Source organism: Rhinolophus hipposideros (genome assembly GCF_964194185.1).
Source record: "Rhinolophus hipposideros genome assembly, chromosome: 3".
In the NCBI taxonomy this organism is placed as follows: Eukaryota; Metazoa; Chordata; class Mammalia; order Chiroptera; family Rhinolophidae; genus Rhinolophus; species Rhinolophus hipposideros.
In genome coordinates, this window is record NC_138049.1 from 86,970,572 (window position 1) to 86,989,754 (window position 19,183).

At 35.4% G+C, this 19,183-nt stretch overlaps 1 protein-coding gene and 1 long non-coding RNA gene across 9 annotated transcripts in view; both read right to left on the reverse strand.

Moving 5' to 3' along the window:
• Positions 1-345: 345 nt before the first annotated feature.
• LOC308496202 lies at positions 346-6,689 on the reverse strand. The gene is made up of 4 exons (XR_013993136.1): positions 6,558-6,689; positions 5,242-5,425; positions 2,654-2,787; positions 346-2,028 (listed from the first exon to the last, which is right to left on the reverse strand). It is a non-coding gene; the product is annotated as an uncharacterized lncRNA (long non-coding RNA).
• Positions 6,690-11,473: 4,784 nt separating this feature from the next.
• The window catches only part of TINAG (tubulointerstitial nephritis antigen), an 83,078-nt gene continuing 75,368 nt past the window's right edge, over positions 11,474-19,183 (reverse strand). For 5 of the 8 annotated variants that reach the window (XM_081045009.1, XM_081045008.1, XM_081045015.1 and 2 more), the window contains 2 exons: positions 18,259-18,304; positions 11,474-13,300 (listed from right to left, as the gene is read on the reverse strand). In XM_081045009.1, the coding sequence (XP_080901135.1) occupies positions 13,166-13,300; positions 18,259-18,304 (181 nt within the window). In that variant the 3' untranslated portion in view covers positions 11,474-13,165. The remainder of the gene's footprint in view (positions 13,301-18,258; positions 18,305-19,183) is intronic. The other 3 variants (XM_081045013.1, XM_081045011.1, XM_081045010.1) reach the window with 1 other exon arrangement.

Genomic DNA, 19,183 nt, shown 5'->3' on the forward strand with positions numbered 1-19,183 from the left:
TGTTTTTGTGTGTGTGTGTGTGTGTTTGTTTGTTTTGTTTTTTGATTCATCGATTAGGAAGTAGTCATAAAAAAATACATTTCTTCTGCTTGGTGTACGAGAATGCTTATTGTTGGGGTCTATGCATGGTCTCAATAAATCTGGGGATTTATAATTCATTATAGATTAATTGTATTCCTAAACAGAATTTACCTGGAGCCAAGTATAATCCTGAAGATTTTTTTATTTTTACAACAGAAGAAGAAATCAGCAAATGGAATATTATTGATTGGCAATTCTTATTTTAGCTTAAGACTGCAAAATTGAAATCAAATAGTAGTATTTAAAGAACTCTTTTCTGTTTTTCCTCATAGGCTAGTAGATTTTGCTTTTAATCAGTTTTTTTTTATTTAAATACATTGCAAAATAATTCCTTACCTTCTATTTGAAATAGATCATGTTCCCTTGCCTTCATAAAGATTATTTACATTTTAAAACACTCCGAGGGGTTTTTGCCTGCAGTTTGCTATTATAACAATCTATTTTCTTATTTATTTTTCTTTGAGATATGGACTTTGGTTTTATGGAGGATGCATTGCTCAAACTTTTTGATACCATATACCTTGAAAGACGCATTTCATCACAATGTCCCAAATTGATAAGGAAAAACAAAATGAGTTATTTTCCTCATCTTACAGAAGAGCACACTAAATTCCAGGGAGGGTAAGTGACTTGGCCAAAGACATGTAGCAGGGAATGGAATATAGAAATATATAATTCCTGAACAAATATTTTATGAAATTTCATTTCCTTTTGATTCTGAAAGACTTATGGCACTATAATTCTATTTATTCCCCTTCTAGCACAGTTCTTCTTGATTAATACCTATGATAAATATTAAACAATATCATATTATACCAGTCCAATAGAAAAGGCAAAATCAGTACACAATGTACATCTGCTTGATAGAGAGTAGGTAAGTTCCTTGTAGTAGAATGCACTGGGAAAACATATGAATCACCTTGACATTCCTGTTGATGTTAGTTTGTAAAACCAATACAATTAGTTGGAACATAAGCACTTTCAGAGTTTTGGAAAAAGTGAAAATAAATGGCAATATTGCAATACAGTTAAACATGCAACCATCTTTCAGGACCCCTTACTTCTTTGTATTGTTCAGGGTTCTTAATTTCTGCCCTTAAATTCCACCTTAGCTAGTTTAAACAGAAAGGAATTTATGGAGCCATATTGGAAGCTCAAAAAAATCATTAGGTTTTTGAACTATATGGTTATGAACACCTCCTCCTACAGAACTGGCCTGAGAAGATTGTTTCACACACTAATGATGCCGGAACAACAGTTGAGATTCTTCATTTGAAATGTTGTCATATTACCCACCACCAGCCCCGGAAACACAATGCTGAACTGGCTTGATGAGGAATTTGTCACGATCATTAACCCCAGAATCAAGAGTCTCTGGTGCTACCTGAGCCAGCAAAGTGCATTTTCCAGATTGAGATTGTAATCTAGCTCAATTACAAACCAAAAGTTCAGGGGAGGTTTTGTCTCATGGGAGGAACCTATATCATCTGTCTAACCCTAATGGGAAAGGAAGCTAAGGAATACAATTTTATGCATTTTATTTTTGGAAGGTAGCACTCAATAACACTATTGAAATGTGGAAGGAATGTTCCAAAGATTTTGCATATCTCTGAATGACAGATGGTAATTTACACCTGTGCAAAAATATCACTCTTATCTGTAGACATATATAGAACAGGAAGAAAAAATTAAATATTAGCCATACACTAAGTTTTTTTCATGCACATTACTCACTGCTCATTGGTTCTCAGGTATTTCCTTGGGAAGTAGTTCTGCAGCAAGCTTCATTTAAAAATTGTAAAGTTGAAGGTGTTCACATATTTTAGTTGTTTGGAAAAGTAATCAAAGTACACTTTTAAAATTATGTTCTTCAAAGAGTCAAAGAAACTCTGGGATTAGACGAAGCAAATCTGTTTGATAGTGATATGATTAATAAAACACTGTTTTCTGTGAAAAAAGTTCAACAAGAGTTGAATTTTTGTTAGATTTAAGGTACAATACTAAACTTTTTTTACTTTCTTTTCATATAGGCTTCCAAGCTTTCACAATTTTTTTGTAAAACTTTTGTAAAACTTTTTGTAAAACTAAATGCTGTTATTTCCAGGTAGCTTGTTTTAGAAGATATTCTTCATCAATAAAGAGATACTATTTTACCTCTGCACATTAATTTAATCTGGGATCTATTTTCTCTCTTTCCTACATATTGATTTGAGCTACATAAAGTTAAGGAAAAACACTATCATCCAGATATTGTCAACCAGGGGATCACTCCACCTAGCTCTCGTTTTGCTACGAGGTCTGCCACATCTGACCAGCAGAGTATATTTCCTAGCTTTCCCATTTCTACACTTGTAGACTAATTTTGACTTCATTATTAAATGAATAATCTTGAACAACTCATTTAAACTTTATATGTTGTATTTTTCTATAATAGTAAAAGGTAAAACCGATAATATACAACTCTTGCTTCCCGAGAATGTTTTTGATAAGATGAAATTGACAGAATCTGTACATGTTCTATGTTTCTTCAAAAAAAAAAAAATGTGTAAGATACCTATTAAACTGTTCTCACCTTTGAATAGGAGAATAAGGTCCATTTTCCTGTGTTTCTGTTGACCCTGCTGCCTTTACTCCTTTATTAGGTAACTCTCTCCTTCTCTTTGGGGGTATCCTTTTCTCCTGCTTCACTTAGTGATTCTGGAGGAGCTGTTAAAACACAGAATCTCATTCCCTAGGCCAGGGATGTGAACATATTTTTCAGGCCAAGCTCATTACAATTTTCTACTTCTCTGACTCTAGTCATCCATCCAAGAGTTTGAGACATAATTAAAGCCAAGATAATAAGAGTCCCTCCCTGAGATTTGTGTATACTGAAAGAGATAGTCTTTCTTTTCTCCAGGGCAATGGTTCTCTCAAATTTTAGCATATACTTCAGAATTATCTGGGGCATATGCTAAGACACAGATTGAGGATGGAGAACCCACGTCCAGAGTTACTGAGTCAGTAATTCTGAGATGTCACCCTGGCATTTTCATTTCTAACAAGTTGCCAGATGTTGCTGATGTTGCTGGCCCTGTGAAATCACTTTGAGAACCATACCTCTGCAGTCACTAAGTTACAATGATGCAAGCATAACCTACCAGTGACCAATTCCCATACTATGTGGATAAAATCTGCTCATTTTTTTTTAATGGTATGTGGTGAGGCCAAAGTTCAAAGAGATGGGAAAAAATAGAGCAAGGAAAATATGAGGTAGAGAAAAATAATGATGTCACCATTTAGTCTCTGGATCCAGTTGACCCTAAGCCTGGCTTCTCTGTATTCTCAGTTATATGAAGCAATAAATATCCTACCTAGCTTATTCTAATTTGAGATGGCTTTCTATTTTTGGGAAAAATAAATTGTGTTCACTGAGTTTCCAAAAAATAAGAGAACTTTAATTTAATAGTATCATTCAATGATCTAACTTTTATTTAAGAAATGTATCCAGTAAGGTACAATTGATTCTGTAGGAAAAAGAGGTCCAGGCATCTTTATATATAACAATATTTTGCACCAAAGTTTTTCCAAAAGGTTGACAATTTTCATGAGTCATATGTTGGAATATATTATATAGTACAGAGGATCAGTACACTGGTGATTTATTTGTTAAGTTATAGATACACATAATTACTTTGAATTACCATTCAAGATGGTATTTAATTTCAGCACAGCTGTTTCTCTGCTCATCATTCTCAGTTTGGTTTTGAAATAGTTCATCAATGGAGTTCAAATCATAATGCTAGTAGCATAATATTTTACATACTTATAAACATACTTCCAGTGCTCTTGCTTGGAAAATATCCACAATGAGGAGAAAGTCTGTCATTTTTTGCATATTTGCACTATCTGTTTTACTAATTCTTCAGTGATTCCAGCCATAGAAATGTATTCAGAAGCTTAAATTTATTTCCAAAAATAAAAGTGTAAGAGCATAATAGTGGTGCAGGGAAGGAGAAGGAGAAGAATTTTGATGATCCTGTTAGGTGATTAACACAATAAGTAATGCCTTCTTTGCATGAGTTCTCTATTCCCCCACAGAGCCAAAATCAAGGTCTTTTTATCATTTATTTCACTTCCTTTTCTAAGGATTTTTTTCTTTATACTTTACTGAAAAGTCCTTCGTTTCTCATTAATGCTTTAAGTGCAAAGCTAGTTCTGGTGATGATATAATTTTTCTTTTCCCCCAAGTTTAAATTGGGTTTCATACAGAGCACTACAAAGTCAAAAGGCAGATCTCATGCTGTTCGGCTATTTTACTTAATGTTTATATGAATGAAGACACATGGAATTTCAGAAGTTAGTTTTTTCTTCTCTTTTCTTTGTTTAAATCAAATTTTGTTGTTGACTTAGCAATCTTCAGATTGACTTAGAGTTTTTATACTTGCCTATATTTCAAAAGGATTCATAAAGTTTCAGTCAACAGAGAATGTTTGTATATGTATACAGCCAAGAAAAGAGCCATCTAAATTGTAGTAAAATTTTTCTGTGTATTTGCATTATATATTGTGCTGTCAATCTCAGCTTTCTGGTATGATTAAAACTCAATTTTTATTGGTTTCTTGTTTGCTTGGTATTTTAATTAATCTGAATTATCTCATACTACAGATATAACTGATATTAAACATGTCCAAACACTTAAATGCTCACCAAAACTTTAAATTAATTCATTTATATTATCTTTGCTTTAAAATGTTGACTACTCATCAGCAAGCATCTATTAAATATATGCTTGGAATCGACATTACATGAAGCACTATTGAGGATACAAACATTTCCTCTCAAGAAAACATCAACTACATGAAAAAGAATATACATTAAAGACACACAGTTTCTCTCTCTTTCATACACACATACACACACATACGTGTGTGTGCATACAATTTTTGATTATTTTTATAATATTGTTTAATTTCTATTTTAACTGCCTATCCAATAGTATGGGCAAATACTTTAATATTAGTCAATTTTTGATTAAAATAGTCATTTCTATTTCAAAATTAGTTAACTAGGATTTATCTCTTCCCTAATTGCTTTCTGGGAGGTAGCTAATTCCTAGGACTTATGTAGCCTTCACTGTAGCATTCTGTGGTTGGGGAGAGGGAAGAAAGGTGTTTGTACCTTATCATCTGCATCTATGCATGCTGGTAAATGTTGACGTGATTCTCATTCTCAGATCTGGTCTCGGGTAAGATCATTCCTCCATCCATTGAGATGTCCAGCTCAATGTCAATCTCCAATTCATTCCCATTTTGGGTAATTTATCCAAACTTAGAGGCAACTCTTGCTATTTCTCTGTCCCTGTCTGGTAAATAAGAGACTTTTAGTCTGTCCCTTGTCACTTTAGGACTGTGGAAGACTTGGGGGTCACATCCGTTTAGCATACTCAAATGTGAATTCTTGGCTTTATCTGCTTTTCCTTATTCTTCCACCTCTCAGTGAATGGCATTGTGGTCAATGCAGTTGGTCAGGAGAAAAACCTAAAGTCTTTCCTAATGACATACCCAAGTCCTGTTTCTTCCTACTTCTCCTTGTCTCCCAGTTACTGCCCTGATCTGAGCCTCACTGACCTCTCACCTAAACTACTGCAAAGGCTTACTCACTGGTTCTCTTTCCTCATCCCTAGTTTTCTCCCAACTCTTTTCCACACAGCATTTAAGTGATGATTATTGCTCAATGGCTTCCCAGTGCACCGAGAATAAAATTGAAGCCGTTTACTGTGGTCTCCATAGGCCACATACGTAGGCCTGTCCTCTGCTACTTCTCCAAAAAAAATCTTGGTGCATCCCACCATCACATTCCACCCCACCCCACTATGATCTGGCCAGTTTATCCTTCTTTCAGCTATTTTATCTTCAAGAATATTCCTGCCTCTCCTTTGCAAAGGATATTTCCCTTTCCTAAAATGTTCTTCCCTCCTTCATTCACCTGGCCGATTACTTAATACCGTTAGTGTAACTTTGCCCCCCCAAAAAAATCCTTTCATGCATGCCTATACTATCTGGGATCCCCCTTTCTTTGTTACTCTCCCTCATTCTAGCCTGTTTCCTTATGGCTCTTAAATGTTGAATATATTTGTTTGTTTGTTTGTCTTCTCACTAGGCTTATGATAGAAACTATATCCATTCTTTTTATCCTTATATGACTAGAAATGTTATAAATACTCTGCAATAGATTAGGCACTCAAAAGTAACTGTTGAATTAGATACCAAATAGTTAGTGCAGAAAAATTACACCCAGCAGTTAACATTCTCTTTTAAAAGAGTATTTCAAGGACAAATTTAATATATCCTGGAGATGCACTCTGAAAACTCCCGAACTCTTTGTTGAGTTACCCAAAACTCTGCCATCACTCTGGAATCCCCACTCTCCCTCACTCATCACCTTTAGTCCTAAATCAAGTTTTGATCTTTTTATAATCTAAACATTTTACAAACCTGTATATTTCTCTTCTCCACTTCCATAGTCCAAATCACCACCATCTCACACTTCAAGCTTCACAATAGACTGCTGAGCAGTATGCTGTCTTTAGTCTTGCCATCCTCAAAGTCACTCTGCAACCAGCAGTCAGAGTGACTTTTCTAATCCTTTAATAGCACTCATTGCTTTGGAGGATAAAGGTGAAACTCCTTCACATAGTTTCTACATGCCTTTACAATCCAGTTGTTGCCAACGTGACTAGTGCCCTTCCTGTCACTCTCACTCACTTACAAAAGAACCTCTATTTGACATCTTGAAGATCATCTCTCTCCAGTCCTGCAGAAAACATTATGATCTGCCACCTAGCCCAAACTTTCTCTGGCCTACTCCTACTTTTCCTTGAGCTATCAACCTAAACATTCCTCTTGAAGAGGCCTTCACCAACACTCTGAATTGTACCAATTCCTCCTGATAAAACTCTAGTCCTGTGAAATTTCTCATCAAAATATCAGTGTAATCATGGCTTGTTTGTTCTGAGATAAGGTGTTCGACATTCATTCACCTGATAATTGCTTACCCAATTATTTGTTGTGCATAAACCGTGTTTGCTACTAGGGGTAGAAATAAGACATAGTCTTCACCTTAGGACAGCTTAGTTTACTGGTTATCATTTTACCAAGCCCTAATTATTATCAATACGAAATATGCTCTTGAAATTGGAAAATAGAACATTTGTGTTTTGTTATGCAAAAATGAATTGTAGGACAATGACTTGTACAGTTTTAATATCCCTGATTTAAATACTGCAAACTATGATCCTGCTGTGGGGGATAATTGTCACTTATATACTGAAAGAAAGCCAGCTACTAATGCTGACCTATAAAACAGGGGTGATCAGCGGAGGGGGACCTAGCTTTGTGAGATATGACTGACATGAAGAAGAAGTGAGCTGTTTAAAAAGATGACACCCCTTAGCCATTAATCAAAAGTTGTCTATAACTTACAGAGCTGAGGGCTGGAAATATTGGTAGCTTAGATCCATGATAAGAACCCTTCCGCCATAATGATCATGAAGGCAACAGTGATATTGATGATGATAATAGCTGTCATCTATTTATGGCCTACCCTATGCCAAAAATCACATGAAATATTTTGCATGCACTCTCTTAATTACTCCTCTAATAGCAAGGCTTATAAGTACCGACAACTAACTCTTCTTTACAGATTCATAAACTGAGTTTTGATGACTATAAATTGTTGACATGGAGCTTCCAGCAACCACCTTGCTGCGACATACAGAAAATGTACCCAGAAAGAGGCCATATGGAGTCAAAAAGAGCTGAGACTTTGAGAAAAAGGCAGAAACCTGATGGGATCATTAAAACCCCTGAACAAACCACGCTGAAAGCCAGATCTCCCTTCTTAATCCCATGTATTATATATGTCAATGTCAGAAAGGTGTGGCATATGCTAGTTTGACTTGGGGTTCTGTACCATACTATCAAATGAGGCCTATTAGGAAAGGTTGGACACTCACAACATCCTTGAGATGTATCCCTGACAGACGATATTTTTTGTCCTTCACTGAATAAGTTTAGAATGTCTTTGAAATAAGGATTACTGGAATCTTGGGCTTTCCTAAAAAACATTCCATTAAAGCACAGTTCCCTCACGTACTTTAATGGCACTAATACACAATCTTTGACTTAGTGCCCCAGGGCAATGTCATAAGACATTTCAGACTGGTTCCAGAAACATCCAGCCCAAGGCTACATTCTCAGAGTGGCACCAAAGGTGATTTGTAGATAAAGATAATTGTTCCCTGCTGTATCAAAAGTCAGAGGTTAGGGTATGGCAACTTCTCCCTAAGAGCTCATTATAGGCTTTATTATGCAAAACTGTATCTAGGACAGTATCTGCCAAAGTGTGTTTTACAAAAGAATAATTTGTGATATAAGTCAGGGCAGGCACTGTCTCCCTTGTGGTCCCCTTGCTATTTATCTAGTACTTAGCACAGTGGCTAAGTGCACATGAGAGGCACATAATAAATGTTGTATAGGTAATATATGATTTAATGGAAATCTTTAGGGGAAAGGGTCTTTGGTCGTATGTGAAATCATTGTACATAATTACACTTGCTGATCACCACAGAACAGTATTTGCTTAAGATGAGTGAGGATTAAAATCCAGTCAGTTCTTTGACAGACTTTACTATAGGACTTCTCAGCAGCCTGTGAATTGTAAATATTAAAAATGATAGATATATACCAGACACATATTAAATTCTATATAACTAGACAATTTTTCCTTATAATCTCAGAAGAAACGTAGAAAATTAGCAACTTGCCTCACAGGGGGTAGAGGTGACAGAGAGAGAATAGATGATGGAGGGAAGAGTTTTTGTCAATTCTTTTTCTAACTAAAGAGGTTCTTGCTGATGGTGCCTCCGAGGAGAAATCCCACTTTATCGGATTTACCCGTCAATAATTGTTACAGCATTTCTACCTGATACGGTAGCAAAACGATGTACAGTAGTGTTCATGGCTGAACATGGAGATTTTTCCCCTTTATTCATCTCCTCATTCTAGATAGTGTTAGACTGATTCCCCCCCTATGTTATTGAGTTATCTGAAGGAATGTCTGGGTTGATGCTTTTTCTCTCTGTTAGAGTAGAATCTTACAAACTACTACTCTCTAATCTCTTTTTTTTTCTTCTGAAAATAGAATCAAATTCCACTGAAATAAAAATAACTGCCCTGAAATCAGATCATTACAATCTTTTTGATGGGCAATGGTGGTAAAACCTATCAGGGTCTCTAAAAATTACTGTGGAAAAAAAAAGTGTCAAAAAGTCTTTCCTTATATAGATTATAATATATGACCTATAGGTCAAAAGATTTTAACCCAAAAAGGGAAAATAAAGTACATGTAATAGCAAGCATTATAGTACTTAAGACATGTGTGTTAACGCAGGCACTGAGCTCATGAGCTAATCAATCACTGAGAAACCATTTACGTATGTAAGCTTAATTTAAAATATCTGTATGGGACGAATCAAAATATGTTTTCTATGTTGACCCTGTTATTTATTCCTTGCCCTTCTTCTATTCTCCTTTATATCTGATCGAGGTTGGAAGCTGACCCTGAAAGCTTAATTTCATTAACTTCCTGAATCAGTCATCTTTCAGCAGATCAGCTAATGACAGGCATTGATGAGAGTTTGGAAGACATGAGAAAAGAGGAAGTCTCAGTGTCTCTTCACCTTCCTCTCTGACTCAGTTAGCAAATTTGGCAACAAAATGTCTTTTCATGACTCCAGCTTCTAGCAGGCCAGTCATGCTTTCAGCTACCACCAGGAAGACAACCACCTATATATTGCAATAACTCACCTTCTCACTTAGTCTCTTCAATCTAGAGATGATGGTAGCTTCCTACAATTGCTCATCTCTGGACTTGGTCACCATACTCTATTGCCTCCTTTGCTCCTCCATCATCTAAATAATCAATTCCTTTCACTATGTTCCTTCTGTTGAAAACACTTAATGACTTTTCTGGTTGAATACCAATTAATAAACGTCATTCCATTGTAGACACTTTTAAGAGAATTTGTGAATATGCATTGCAAAACCTGGGGGAGCCTTTCCTTGCTTAGAATAGAATGAGAAAAGACTCAAGCATTGTGAAATGGTATAAGCCCCCAGTTTTCAAGGTCTTTCCTACTTCTTCCATACGTATATTTCCTAATGACACCTAAAGGAAGAAACATTATTCAACTTAGTGGAATGGCCAAGCTTTGACTCAATGTGCTATATTAGGGCCATTTTCTCTTTTTCCAGAAAAAAACTATATGCAATAACCAGTTTAAACTGAAACCCATAAAAGCACTAAATGGCAGCTACTTCTGATTAGACAGGAAGTAAACCAGATCTCGATGCTCACACCATCATCCAATTTGAGACACACTACCCTGGCTGAGTTAAATAATCTTTATGAACAATTTTTCTCTCATATATTATTTTTTTATTTTTCTCATATGTTCTTAAAACAAGAAAACCCCGTATATGCAAATAGAGACAGGAACGCTAAAGACATATGCACCAAATGTGTGGTCTTTCCCATTGCTCAGTCCAAGCTGAGGTGAGTAGGGCACAGTGCAGGCAAAGAAAAGCTTCAGTGTAGGAAGAGACTACCTAGTTATCAATCAAATCAATTCTGCCAATAATTACTCAGTTCCTCGTCTGGTCAAAGGAATATGCCAATCACTATTTCCTGAAGGTTGACATCTCCAGGCCTTTGGATAATAAATAGAGCCCAACATGCTCTTTACAGTTTTAAAAATATGAAGCAATGCCATTCAAAGGAAGACACTGACTCAACAAACCTCAGGAGTATTTTTCTTATCCCCTTTGTATACTTCTGTCTCAACGAGTCTCTGTCTCTCCCTTAGCTCTTAGTCTGTAACTGCTGAACTAACACATCTTGTGCCATCCTATGGGGCTTACTATTGTGATATAGTCTTTCTTTTTTCTTCAAATCATTGAGATCAGTTTCCTTATCTGTCGGGATGGTTAGAATAGTAGGAAATTTTAAAACAGCAGAATCTAGGCCTGCAATCTAGAAGCACACACCACCACAGAAAAATTAATTCCAACAATTTTTTTTCCATTTACATAACAAGGACAAGGTTAGTTCTACCGAATCTCGTGTTTTTAAAATCGTTGTCAGGCATTTGTCATTTTAGTGCATTATCAAGTATTACTTCCTCAGCCATCAGCGTCTAAGGAACGTTTTTAAATGTTTCAGTACCTGTAGCAGAGACACTGTTACTGCCCACTTCGCCTCACCCATGTCATTTCAGTGGCTATCAGCCTGACATCCAAATACCAGAATCTGCTTCTTTTCTTTTCTTTTCTTTTTCTTTTTTTTTTTTTTTCTGCCTGTGGATTTTTCCTTAATGCTCGAACCCACTTTTCCCACCTTTATGCCAAATCAGAACACCTTGGGAATTCACGGCTCCCAGGAGCAACCTCCGACAGTCTTCCTTGGGTGGCACATATCTGAGACACGCATCAACAGTCCCCAGTGGGAGAAGAACGAGTTGCCTGGGGTCGTGCTTTTCTTGGTTAGTACCCTTCACTGTCTGCCTCCAGTTACCCTGTATTATCGTCCCACTCCCTCCTTAGTGTTCCCTTCATTACCCACACAATTTTCACCCAAACCTTGTTTCCGGGGCTGCATTTAAAGCAAGCCAAACTCAAACAAACCAAATTATTTCTCAACAATCAGGGGATTATCAGCCAACGCCAGCAAGGTGAATCAGTCTCATGGATACTCATATTGTCTAGGGGAGAACCAAGTGCATAGATGCTTCTTCTGATAAAGTCACAGTGATTAATGGAGAAAACAGCAATTGCAGCAACAGTTTAGTTTTCTGTGCACTGCTTCCTCACATGTTCAGCCTGTCTGGCTTATTTAATTAGGGCACCTTTGGGCACAACAATATAGAAAAGCCCCACACTGAAAATTAAGACGACAAGCGCCCAGAAACAAAGGCCATGAATATCCCACCACTGCAATTATTGACAGCCATGCTCATTCACTGATCAGCTCTGCTACTTCATTTATTACTATGCCATTTAAGATGCCAGTGAATTATGAAAAGATTATACCCTTTTCCCAACCATTATGATGCTGCTGTTTTTGTTTCTCTAGCCATAGAGAATTACAATAAAAATTAGATGCAAATTAGTGCCCATTTATGTTATATTTTGGAATCTTAAGCAGTGAACTGTGAAACAGATGTGATAAAATTGCATTTATTCTTTCTGACTCATGGCATCATGTTGCTGATTTTGGGGGTAAATGTATTATCTTTCCAAGTACAGTTTTGCAGCTGATTTTAATAGATTTTACACAAAGTGTAGTGGCTTCTAAAAAGAGGGGTGTCTATGTGTCAAGACTGTACTTTTATTGTTAGCCTCTAAGCTTTTCCATTACTTACCACCATCTCCACTTTATGGACCATTGCGCAGTACCATAAAGAGTAGTTATTTCCTGTGGAGAGTCATTTTCCTTTTGAGTTTGGATTGCAAATTAGGTTTAGGCAAATGAAAAGAAACAAAATGTTAGCTTATTGAGAGAAACAATTAATCCATTTCCATTGCTCTTGGCAAAACATAAACAAGCTCTGAATTAAAAAATCCTTATTTCGTTGGGGGAAAAAAATCATAAAGATGTTTCATGTGATTTTTGTTGTTTGATGTCTTCCTTGGTCCAAGAGAGAAACTACATCATTTCTACAAACGGATGCCATGAACTTTTAAGATAAATGCCATCATATTGTTTGTGAATTATCAAAGTCAAAAGGGTATTGTCATGAGAGAAAAGTAAAGACACCCAAGAAACGTCAAGGGCATTTAACCACTCTGCTGTCCTCTCTTTGTGTTTTCAAATACTCAGCAGTAAAAAGGAAGCAGACGCCTAGAACCCGGGGTAAAACAAGAAACCAGGCACATTATAATAAGGTGAAGACACAAAGATTCCACTGTCACAGAGAACCTCACATTGCTCAATTTTAATTTAAGGAGTTACTTGAATGCAAGGCCTATGGAAATTTAATGATATGCTATGGTTCATCTGAACTTGTCAGGTGGCCCCACGCTGCGATAATCAACTTTTCAATGTCAGACTCATTTACTCCTCGAAGAATCCTGAAATAGCCATTCTCTCCCCATGACTTTCCCCAGGAATTGGCAGCGATCTGCAGGAAAAGAAAAAAATGAAAAATCTGAGTACCATACTTTGATATTTTTAAATTCTGCCTGTAAAAACACAGGTAACTCATTTGTAGCTTTAGATGCCTTTAGACTTATTATGAATTGTAATTATTAAGAGCTTAGATATTTTCTAAATAAGAATAAATATTTTTTAAATTTATTATTCATCCTTTAGATTAATATACATGTATATTTATGGTGGCCACAGCCAGAATTCGTGTAATACTTCCGAGTCCCCAGAGGACAACAGGAACATATGCATGAGAACTATCAGCCACATCAGAAGACACACCAGCTGCAGTTGTAGTGTCTACTATGTAACTGGCCCAATGCTAGAGAAACAAAGACAAGAGAAACTGGCCAGAGAAACAAAGACATAATAATGCCTTATGCTGTGTTCAGGGAGCTTATGGCCTAATGAAGTATGACCAACACAGGACCAGTGCTAATGTAGAAGCATGCAAAGGGCACTGCTGACATCAGCAGAGAGGCATCTGGCTTATTTGGATGGTTCAGGGAAATTGTCGAGGGGGAAGTGCCACATGGGATGTATATTAAGCTTGAGCATAAATTAACCAGATAAAAAGAGGAGGAGGGGAGATTCAGGTAAAAGGAAAAGATAAGAGCATAAACACCAAAGCATGAAGCAGAATGAAGCAGTGAAATGAAGAAATGAAATTGTTATAAAATTAGGCCCTGAAGCAGAAGGAGGTTGGTAGGTTATGAGGCTGGAATGGGAGGTAAAGGACATCCATACTGAGCAAATAATGGTGAAAGTGATGGCAGGTTGTTGAGTGGCTTCCAGCGGGAGAGCAAGGTGAACAAATTTATATTTTGATTATATTATTTTGTACGAAGTGAGATGGATGGATTTAAAAAAGTAGTCACAAGAGGCAGAGAGACAAGCTAGTAAATTTGTCACATAACCAATTTGGATGACTTAACAGGGGCAAAGAAAATAGGGAGGTCAATAGAGAAAGTAGTTGAGTAATATTCAGAAAGTAAAAATCAATAGGAATTAAAAATTTTCTTTCATTTTTTTATGCTTGGTTTTTAAATATGAGGAGAGTTAGGATAGGTCCAGAATGTCTCCTGGGTTTAGAGCTTGAAGGAATAAGTGTACAGGAAAGCAAAAACGTTAATGTTGTATAAAAGCCAAAAGGGCACACAGAAGAGAGTTACCGGACCACAACTAAATGCAACAGAAAAGCTCAGTAGATAACTGAAATTATTCTTGGGATTTGGTATATTAGAGACTTCACAATAACAGCTTCCACACTAGCCTCACATTCACCCAGCTCTGAGCCTAAGACAGAAAATTTTCTCGGATGGGATCTACACTGAGATTCTCAAGGCATAGAATGCTGCATTGAGCTTTTACTGCTTTCTACCATGTAAGAGAGGGCAGATTCACTCAGCCTCAAAATTGTCAGCTTTAAGAAACAACTGATTCTTATCATTTCTTTTGAGATTTGATTCTTTGCCTTTTTTTCCCCTAGCTTTATTGCGATATTATTGAAACATAACATATGTACATTTAAGGTTTTCAATGTGATTAGATACACGTATATGTTGCAAAACGATTACCACAATGTTAGTTAACACCTTTTTTTCTTCGTATGTTTATGATTTGTGTGTGCGTTGGTTAACATTTAACATCTACTCTCTTAGCAACGTTCAAGTATATAATACAGTATTCATAATTATAGTTGCCATGCTGTGCACTAATTAGATCCCCAGATCTTATTTATTTTATGGCTGGAGGTTTGGCCAACATCTCCCCATAACCTCAACCCCAAGCCCCTGAAAACTACCATTCTCTTTTCTATTTCTATGAGTTCAGCCTTTTTAGAGTCTTCATATAAGTGAGAACATACAATGTTTGTCTTTATCTGTCTGACTTGTTTCACTTCAGCATAATGTGCTCAAGGCCCATCCATTTGTCACAAAAGACAGGATTTTCTTCTTTATGCTGAATAATATTTAATTGTAATACACATATATAAATAATATTTAATTGTTACATATCTTCTTAATCCACTTATCCATTGATGGATGCTGAGGGTATTTCCATGTCTTGGCTATTGTAAATAATGCTGCACAGAACAAGGGAGTGTAGATATTTCTTCAATATCCTTATTTTAATGTCCTTTGCATATATATCCAGATGTGGGATTTTGCTTCATTATTTGTTAATTTTATTTTCAATTTTTTGAGGAACTTCCATACTGTTTTCCATAGTGGCTGCACCAACTTACATTCTCCCCAATTGTACATAAAGGTCCCCTTTTCTCCACATCCTCAACAGTGCTTGTTTCCTGGTTTTTTAATAACAGCCATCCTAACCATATGTGAGGGGTGAGGGGAAGTGAAAGCACACAAAAAATGGTAACTATATGAGGTGATGGATCTGTTAACAAGCCTTATTTTTGTAAACATTTTGCAGTGTATACGTATATAAAATAATAACTTTATACACTTTAAATGTAAACTTACTTTAAACTTAGTATCCTGACGTACAAATTGTGTATATGATACAAAGATAGGGAATGTTTGCTTTCACTTCCCTTAGAAATACTTTACACTTTATCTTCACATAGGATAAGAATTGGAGCTGGAGCCATTTGTCTAGTTAATTGATCTGATCCCAGAAAATAATAAAACTTCTCTTATCTCCCTAAGAAGGTCAAAGTGTAGAGACTAGACAAGGTCCTAAATTAAGACGTATGGTGCCAGGAGTACTAGACCATTATCTCCCACTCCCTTGGTGTTTATATGTTAAAAGGGTCGAACCCAACATTTGGAGACATTATCTGGTATTTTTCTTGCCCTTGGGAAGATAAACATATATTTCTAAGGGTTAGGGTAAGAACATAGGACTCTTTCCAGCTCAACTTACTGGAATAAAAGTTGTGTTGTTTTTTGTGGGGATTTTTTTTTTTTTTTGGTCTGTTTTCTCTCCTTTTAGGAAAGGAGGAGCTGGCCTGTCTCTCTCTTCTAAATGGAGAAAATCCATTGTTTTCTGTCCCTCATTTCTGGAATATAAATTGCTACCTCCATAGAAAAATTCCATTGACTTTTATCACAGCACCTGCAAAACTGAAGTGTCGGAGAACAACACTGTGACATCAGGTTGTTGATCTTGTGAGTATCAAATATGAACTCTTTTCTTCTGACCCACGTACTTTCATGCAAGTGGGTTAACATCCTAGACCCTTCACAATTCTTCACAAAAGTGAGATAGTACTTAAAGATTTTATATTTTAAGTAAACCAATATTAAGTTTTATAAAAAATTAAAATAATGTTAGCGAGTTGACTGAATTTATAGATTAAAGTTATTTATTTACTCATTCAACAAATATTGTTTATATTTCCAATATGTATAAGGAACTTTGCTTTGCCCTTTGGATACATTGAAAAATAAGGCAGATATGATTCTGGCTCAGAATGAGTATACAGTTCAGCGGAGGAAAACGTCAACCAAAGTTTGTAACTTAATAAAATATGATAAAATTTCAGTCTGATTCTTGTATACCTACCACTCACATTAAATACTCACATTAAATACCTAGAAGAGTAATAGTAGAAACCCTGCCTCTATGCACATGAAATAACGCTTTCTTTGAAAATTGTTGATAAGTAGTAAGTTCTGAATTGATAATAATACAACAAAAGTAGTTTAAAAGCATATGTTGAACACAAGTGTGTGTGCATGTTTATAGCACCCATAAAGCTCTAGGATGGAAATAATGAAGTTGAAGGGAAGAGGATAATAGAAAGTGTTCCTTTGCACTTACTTTTGTATTCATTGTCACTCAACACATTCAGATTTACTCAACAAGTGGTTATTGAGTGCTTTATGCTAAGAACTGTTGTGAGGTAAATATATTAGAGAATTTTTTTATCTCTAAATATTATTGAATACCTTCAAAATAATTTAATAAAAATCCCATATAAAGACTCAAAGGGCAGGTATTCAAATAACATATCTTCTTTCACATATTATGAATTTTAGCTCTTGAACATTATTGTTAATTATTGACTACTTCCTGCTGTACGTTAATGATAAAAATGATATTTAAGAACGCTGAGTTTAAATACAAGGAAACATAATTCTACTTAAAAGCAGAACGCTTCCATATATCAAGACAGATAAAATGCAAGACCATACTTGGGTGATTGATTTTTGTGAGTGCCTTGTGGAGAAATCTAATTAACAAGAGTCAGTCTAGTGAATAAAAGTACTAATATTTGGTGTTTCATAAGTTATAATAGGCCCTCAACTGCATGCATTCAAATTCAAATTCCATGATGAATATCATCACCTAAACTTTACACTATTCCTGAAAAAAAAGAAAAAGGTATAAACTTGGGACAATTCATCATACTTCACTGTGATCAACTGAACATTTGATGTAATAGGTTGCAATCATTTTCAAACAGTTTCTTGCATGTAACTTCCTATTAATTTTAAAACTAAGCATTGGTTCTTTTTCCGTAAAGAAATGTGTACATGTTATAATTGGCAAACAAAAACAAAACACTTAACACCTATGAATAAATAATTGACACACACATTATATAAGCATCATCCATAGCAAAAATAATGTAAGAACACAAAGTTGATTGCCATATATGGGAGAAGTCTAACCATTACTTTACGTTTAATATAGATGCTAGTAGAAAGAAAAGGTTTTCATATTGACTCTCAATTTGAAAACAAAATACTGTTTTTCTACAATTTGGAGTAAGAAGACTTAAGGAAAACTATTACTATAATATTAATGATTACAATATGTTTTGTGTTGGAGAAAATACCAATATTACAAACAATAATACAGTGACTTAGGATATGACTAAATAATAAAAAACAAGGGGTAGAGACACAAAAGATTCTAAAATATACACTTCACAGTAGAAATTCAAGTAGCGTTACATACCCAAAATTTTTCTTTCCGCCCCTGGGCTCCTCTCAGTGTGCCCCATCTACAAATAGTAATAATAATAATAAATACTGGTATGGTTAAAATGTTTAACTTGATCTTGATAAAATGCAAATTACTTCAAGGATTGTATCTTTTATATTTTCCTTTGCTTCACCTTGTTGTACTATGGAACACTTATCATTGAGTGGCAGAAATCTGTTTATATTGTTTTCTTTTTGACGATAACGTTGTTCAGAATATACTCATTTGTATCCAAATTATTTGAAATACAATTCGTTGATGAAAGGAGATAAGCCCTAGGGCAACTGGAGTACGAAGGTTTCATTTTGTGTTTGTTATTGTTTTAGTTATTGGTTTATTAAAGTACAGTTGACATAAAATATCATATTAGTTTCAGGTGTAAAACATAGATATTCAATAGATGAGTGTGGTACATACATACAATGATATATTATACAATTTTAAAAAATGAAATCTTGCCATTGTGACAATGGACCCAGAAAGTAGTATGGTAGTAAAATAAGCCAGACATAGAAAGACAAATGCCATATGATTTCACAGAGGTTTTAAAGTACTGAAAGATGCCTCCCCCTTTACATCTAGTCCTCTAAAACTCTACCCTAAATGGAGCAAACTACAAATCTCCAAAACTAGTCATAAGAAACAACGTAAATACAGATAATTGCTGTAGATAAGAGAATTTATGTAAAAATATTCATATGTATATATTACTTTATAAACTGGGTATGCACCTAATGTGGAATTTCTCTATACATGTGTGCATTTGGAAATAAAATCCTACATTCTTAGTACTGGCGCATTTTCAATGTAGCATGTAATAGTTCATAAAGAACCCAAACCTACAATATCTCCTTTTTTCTTTTGACTAAACCTAGTGAGGTAGATTTTCATAACATGT